This window comes from Phocoena phocoena, chromosome 6, assembly GCF_963924675.1.
Source record: "Phocoena phocoena chromosome 6, mPhoPho1.1, whole genome shotgun sequence".
Classification (NCBI taxonomy): Eukaryota; Metazoa; Chordata; class Mammalia; order Artiodactyla; family Phocoenidae; genus Phocoena; species Phocoena phocoena.
The window spans coordinates 39,766,893-39,772,601 of record NC_089224.1 but is presented as its reverse complement, the minus strand read 5'-3'; the positions used below and the strand labels follow the sequence as shown (position 1 = coordinate 39,772,601).

The window sequence follows — 5,709 nt, the reverse complement described above, 5'->3', positions numbered from 1 at the left end:
ACCTGACAAAGAGGTAAACTGAGGCCATAAGGAAAAATTCCCTTTGTGAAACTCAGTCCTAGAGCCCCAAGATTCTAGTCGACGGAACCCAAGATCAGAGCTTTGCAGTTATAAAAAGGAACCCAAGATCTGAATAGATAGTGAGAATGTAGAAAATTAAGTGGCCATTCAGTTACCTAGAAATCCTTTACTATGATGCTTCAGACAGAAAGTCACAGATTCTCCTAGCACTATTTGGCCAGTACATTTTTATGATCAGATCACTTATCCAGGTGGCATATTTCTTTTTTTTTTTTTTTCTGTAATCTATTGGAGCCCAATTCAAATAGTAATTTTACTCTTCTTGGAAACATTGGGTTTAGGAATAATTTGGGAGAGTACTATTTTAGTCCAATGTTGACCAAACTGGGTTCTGTGGAACTCTAGTTTTTCAAGATGTTTAACAGCTGCATCACGAAAAGAAGTGCTTCATGCTCAGATACGTTAGAGAAACCCCAAGGTAAACAAAATTAAACAGGATTCTTGTTTATTGGACTTTTCAGAGGATTTGTTAGGCTCAAATAGATACTGAACCTCCACGAGGTGGTTACAGAATGCACCATTTTCCCAACTTATTAGTCTATGGGACTCTTTTTTGGGAAGAACGCTTATTAATATCTTAAATAACTAGTGTTCCAGGGATCGGAGTATGGAAACCCCCGAGAGAGTGCAATCTCTTTACTTCCTGTGGGAAAATAACTAAATCTTTTCATGGATGAGTTAACTTTAATCCAATTTCATTTGACTAAGCGTTTTGGTCAACATTTATTTTGACAGAAAATAGCAGTGAGAATTATAAAGCCCTTTTATTACCTGCTAAATGTTTCTCTCTCTCTTTCTGTTGGCCAATTAGTTAAGTACTTACTCCACGCAAAGTACTCTCCACTAACTTTTGGAAGACTCTCTCTCTAACTTCGTTCATTCTTAAGTTTGAAAGACTCCATTCCATTTGCACACAAGTTGGAATTCTGATAGAATTTGTAAGATCTCGATTTGTATTGTTAGATATAAATAAGGTAGTTAATTGCCGTAAGAGGGAAATGAATCTCTAAGTGATGTATGGTAATCATCAGGAAAGTCAAATGAAAAATGATTCAAGCAGGCAATTCTTCAATCTTTCTATCTCATTTCCCACCCTTTATTAAGGGAGGAATGGGCTTAACCATGTTGCTATCCAGTTGGCAAACAATTTCTGGACCTGTCACTTTTTTATTGGGGTCAGTTTAATTTTATTGAAGTTACTAAAAATTTCAGATACTCAAAAAAGCCAGCTTTTTGAAAGTCAAACCTCCAGTCTGATATGTCAAGAAACAAACCCCGGAGACCTTCTACTCCAGCTTACATGCTGTCCGAAAGGGTGCTCTTTTTTAGGTCTCTCTCTCCGAGTGTGAAAAGTGTAGATATCTATCTGTTCTATGCTAATTACATATATCATATGTCATGAATACACTCTATATAGTCAGTGCTTTCTCAGATCACGTAAATATAGTTGACCTTGAACAACATGGGTTCTAACTGTGCAGGTCCACTTACACACAAATCCTTTTCAACAGTAAATACTATAAGTACTATGCGATCTGAGGTTGAATCCGTGCATGCGGAATTGTGGATACACAGGGCTAAGTTATGTGAAGATTTTCAACTGTGCAGAGCGTCATCATCCCTAACTCCCACGTTCAGGGGTCAACTGTATATGCTTTGAAAACCATTGACTCAACCTTTAGCCAAATGGAATTGTGTCTCATTTGAACCAGGTCACGGGTGGTAATGGCATGACGCCATTGTTTTTAAACTATAATATTTTAACTTTGAGTACCAATCAGTAACACAAACTGACTTGGATAAACAGCCTTCATTCAGAGGCATGAAAGCGTCAGCACGATTTAACCTACTTACAGGGGTAAATCTTAGTTTTTCCTCAGTGGAGAGAGAAAAAAAAAAAAATCAGTAAGTGCTGCCTAATCTACCTTGTTTTTCGCCACTTCTTTAAAAACAAGACAGATTCTTCTTGTCTACACCAGACAATTTTCAAAATAAAAATCAGTATCTATTTGCAGAGCAAGCAGGGAGAAACCCTGAAGTTGTCCATTTAAGATAATACCGTGGGGCTTCCCTGGTGGCGCAGTGGTTGAGAGTCCGCCTGCCGATGCAGGGGACATGGGTTCGTGCCCCAGTCCGGGAAAAAAAAAAAAAAAAGATAATACTGTGTTTAAAGTATTTGAATAGACAACAGCAGAGTTGCAGTAGCTAGATGATTCCTTAGACTGGAAGCAATCTAGCATTCAGACAGCTATCATCTTTTAAACAGATCCTTAGTTGCATGGATCGTGTAATGCACGGATCACCCTGGTTTGTGCTGGAATCTGAGAAGAACTCCTCCTTATCCAGAGAGCTTTTAAACATCTGAATAGTTGATCTTAGCTACGAGCTGAATAGTGCCCTACGAGTATATATAACAAGCACATCCATTTCTATTAACTCATTAGTAGCAATCGATGAAAGTAAAATCAAGTTGTGGTTAAATGAATAATTTTCATTATTAACACCTACCTTGCATTTTACAGGTATAAACAGTGGCACACCACCTTCTGGAGAAACCAAGGACTTTGTAACAGTAAACTGGTCCAGTGTGATATCACAAGTATAAAAAATATTCCATTCTGTATCAAAACTAGGCACATGCCTTTATTTATAGTAACAGAAGTTAACAGAATTGAGCATTTTTGCCTTGGGTCCTATTTCTTGGCATCCTACGTCAGACAAACACATCTTTCAACATATATCCGCCCATAACTCCAGGGATCTAGTCTCAGGGTTATCTCTATGGAAAGGAAGGTGAAATCACACTTGGATCGATAGTGGTGAGTAACTAAAAGCACAACCTCTCATTCATATTGCTTTAAAACATATACAGCATATATGTTTTCAAAAAAAAAAGAGTAAAGAATATATTGATTTCTTTGTGGTGTCGAACCAACAATACGGTATGATGCAAGGCTTTAACAAATGAGAATCAGAGATACAAATTTTTCTGTAGAGTATGTTTTGGACAAATGTGTCTTTTTAATATGTAAATCCTACATTGTAGGTTGTTCCTTTTTATTTATTCTTTTGTTTTTGCAGTGGTAGAAAATGTTGAATAACTGTCCATGAGCATAAGCCAAAGGTCAGGTTCATTACTGAGATCCCCAGAATGCCAATATTTGCAATGCAAACAATTAGTATCCCACCGTGTGAAGGGCTCTGACACATGCCTGCCTTTAGGCGGCGGCGAGTCTCCATCCGAAGTCCTCCTGCTTCCATGGACCCTGCTTTGACACAGGGGCAGCGGCACTAAGCTGCCTTTTAACCTAGTGCTTTACTGTGCCAGGCTGTCTTGACTGGTTACCAACAATGACACGGAAACCATAGCTGGAGTGGTCGACCCTCAAATCATTTTCATGTTGAACCTCCTGGGTCCAGCCACCTCCCCTTCCACAACAGCACCATTGTTTTTTCGGGGTACATACTCAAGGTCAATGCTGTTTTTGTGTTTGCCTTTCCCTCGGCTCCACACAAAAAGAAGGAGAAAACAAAATAAGACCACTCCCAGGAATGTGAAACAGCCCATGGCTGTAGACACCAGTATGGTTTTAAGGTCCAGGGAAAAAGTATTGGCATTGGTGCCATTGGAAACGGTGTCATTGGAGTCGGTCATGTACATAGGGGTCCTGTTTGCATAAAGGAAGCGGTCTGAAGTGAATCCTTTCACAGTTAAGGAGGCTGTGAAGGTGTCATTCCCAGCGGCGTTGCTAGCGATGCAAACATACATCCCGCTATCCTGATCCTGGGCAAAACGGATTTCCAAGGTGCCATCGCCCAACACAGTGGCTCTTCCATTGGACTTGGCGGTGATGAAACGCCTTCGAGGTGTCACCCAGGAAATCACAGGCTGTGGGTCTCCATCTGCATTGCATTCTAGCTGGACCGTCTGCCCCTCATCCACTAGCAGATGCTGCAACTTCTTTTCACGGATTTTGGGTTTTTTGCAGGTAAAGTAAAAAGAAAGGGCAGTGCTGTGGAAATCCTTGAATGACCTCTCACGAATGGTGTCTGGGCCAGCACACATGGGCTGCTGGCCACCGAACTGCAGGGTGGGGTGACGCTGCAGGATCCAGAGAAGGCGGCAGTCACAGGCCAGTGGGTTGTTATTAATGCTCAGGACCTCCAAAGCCCTAGGGGAGGAGAAGACATTCTCTTCCAAAGTTTCCAGTAGGTTCTGAGACACATTGAGCACACGAAGGAAGCGGAGCCCTTGGAAGGAGTGAGGCTCAATGGTGCGGAGCTGGGCCCCCACTATATGAAGCTCCTGAAGGCGGATCAGGTCCGAGAACATGCCTGCTTCGATAGTGCTGATGGGATTGTAGGAGAGGTTAAGGTGGGTCAGATAGACCAGGTGTTTAAAGGCAAGGAAGGGTACAACGGACAGGTTGGTGTTCGTGATTGAGAGGGATGTGAGGTTGAGACCATAGAGGCTATTGGCAGGCATCATATCCAGTAAAGGCCAATAGTCAATCTCTAGATGTTTCAGGTGGAACAGTCTTTTAAAGGCATACACGGGCATGTTGTTGATACTGAGATGCTTCAGGTGCAGGCTGATGAGGCTGCGGAGATGGGAGAGGGCTTCTGTTGGTACCGCTGTTAGGTTGCATTTCTCCAGGGTGAGCTGCTCCAAGCTCAGCAACCCACTGAAGGCCCTACGTGATATATAAACCAAGTCATTATCCCCCACTTCTAGAGCCTTCAGGTTACGCAAATCCTGGAACATGTAGTCCAGTAAAATGACAATCTTATTTTCACTAATGTCAAGCTTGGTGAGGTTGGCGAGGCCCGTGAAGACCCCCAGAGGGACCAACTTCAGGCGATTGCCCTTCAGGCGGAGGGAACGCAGGTTGAAGAGGTTGTTAAATGCTCCTGGCTCCACATTGGCGATGATGTTGTCACTCAAGTCTATCTCCTCCAGCAGAGGGTATGAGATGAATTCTTCAGGGTTGACACTTTTCAGCCTGTTCTTGCTGAGGTCCAAGATTTTGGTCTCGATGGGAATGCCCTCTGGGATGGCGATCAATCTCCTTCGGTGGCAGCTAACAGATTTGTTCTGGGCTGAGCACTCGCAGCGAGCAGGGCAGCCAATGGTGGATCCCATGAAGATTAAGACCACAGCCAGACCCAGGAATGGCTGCCAACATGATAAGGCCGTGTGAAGCATGACTCCCCCTCTTAGTCTTACACCTTGGTCACGGGCCTGCAGGAGAAGGGGCCAAAGAAAGGAGGAAGAGAAATTGAGTTAGGACATGGATAGGTAAAGAGACATAAATGAGACAGTGAGTACAATGAAGAAGACCCTGGATTTGGAACACTACAGATCCGAGCTTTAAACCCGAGAGCTGCCATTGTTAGCTACACGATCTCGGGTAAGTTACTGCGTCTCCCTGTACTTCAGTTTTCTTGGCTGTAAAATGGAAATAAGGGGCATGATAATAGTAGCTTCCTAGAGTTATGACAATTTCAGTATTGGACAACTGGAAAGAGACTTATGACAGTGTCTGGCGCAGACTGTGGAGCAAAACAATACATTTCACAAAAGGTCCTGTTTTGAACTCAAAGGACCGAAGCAGAGGTCAATGGCTA

At 42.7% G+C, this 5,709-nt stretch overlaps 1 protein-coding gene across 1 annotated transcript; it reads right to left on the bottom strand.

Moving 5' to 3' along the window:
* Positions 1–3,466: 3,466 nt before the first annotated feature.
* LINGO2 (leucine rich repeat and Ig domain containing 2) lies at positions 3,467–5,287 on the bottom strand. Its single transcript, XM_065879419.1, has one exon. The coding sequence runs from the start codon at positions 5,285–5,287 to the stop codon at positions 3,467–3,469; it is 1,821 nt and encodes a 606-aa protein (XP_065735491.1).
* Between the last annotated feature and the right edge of the window lie 422 nt (positions 5,288–5,709).

What these genes read in the sequence shown, in the direction of transcription:
- LINGO2 (XM_065879419.1), bottom strand. Translation starts at nt 5,287, where the DNA reads ATGCTTCACACGGCCTTATCATGTTGGCAGCCATTCCTGGGTCTGGCT.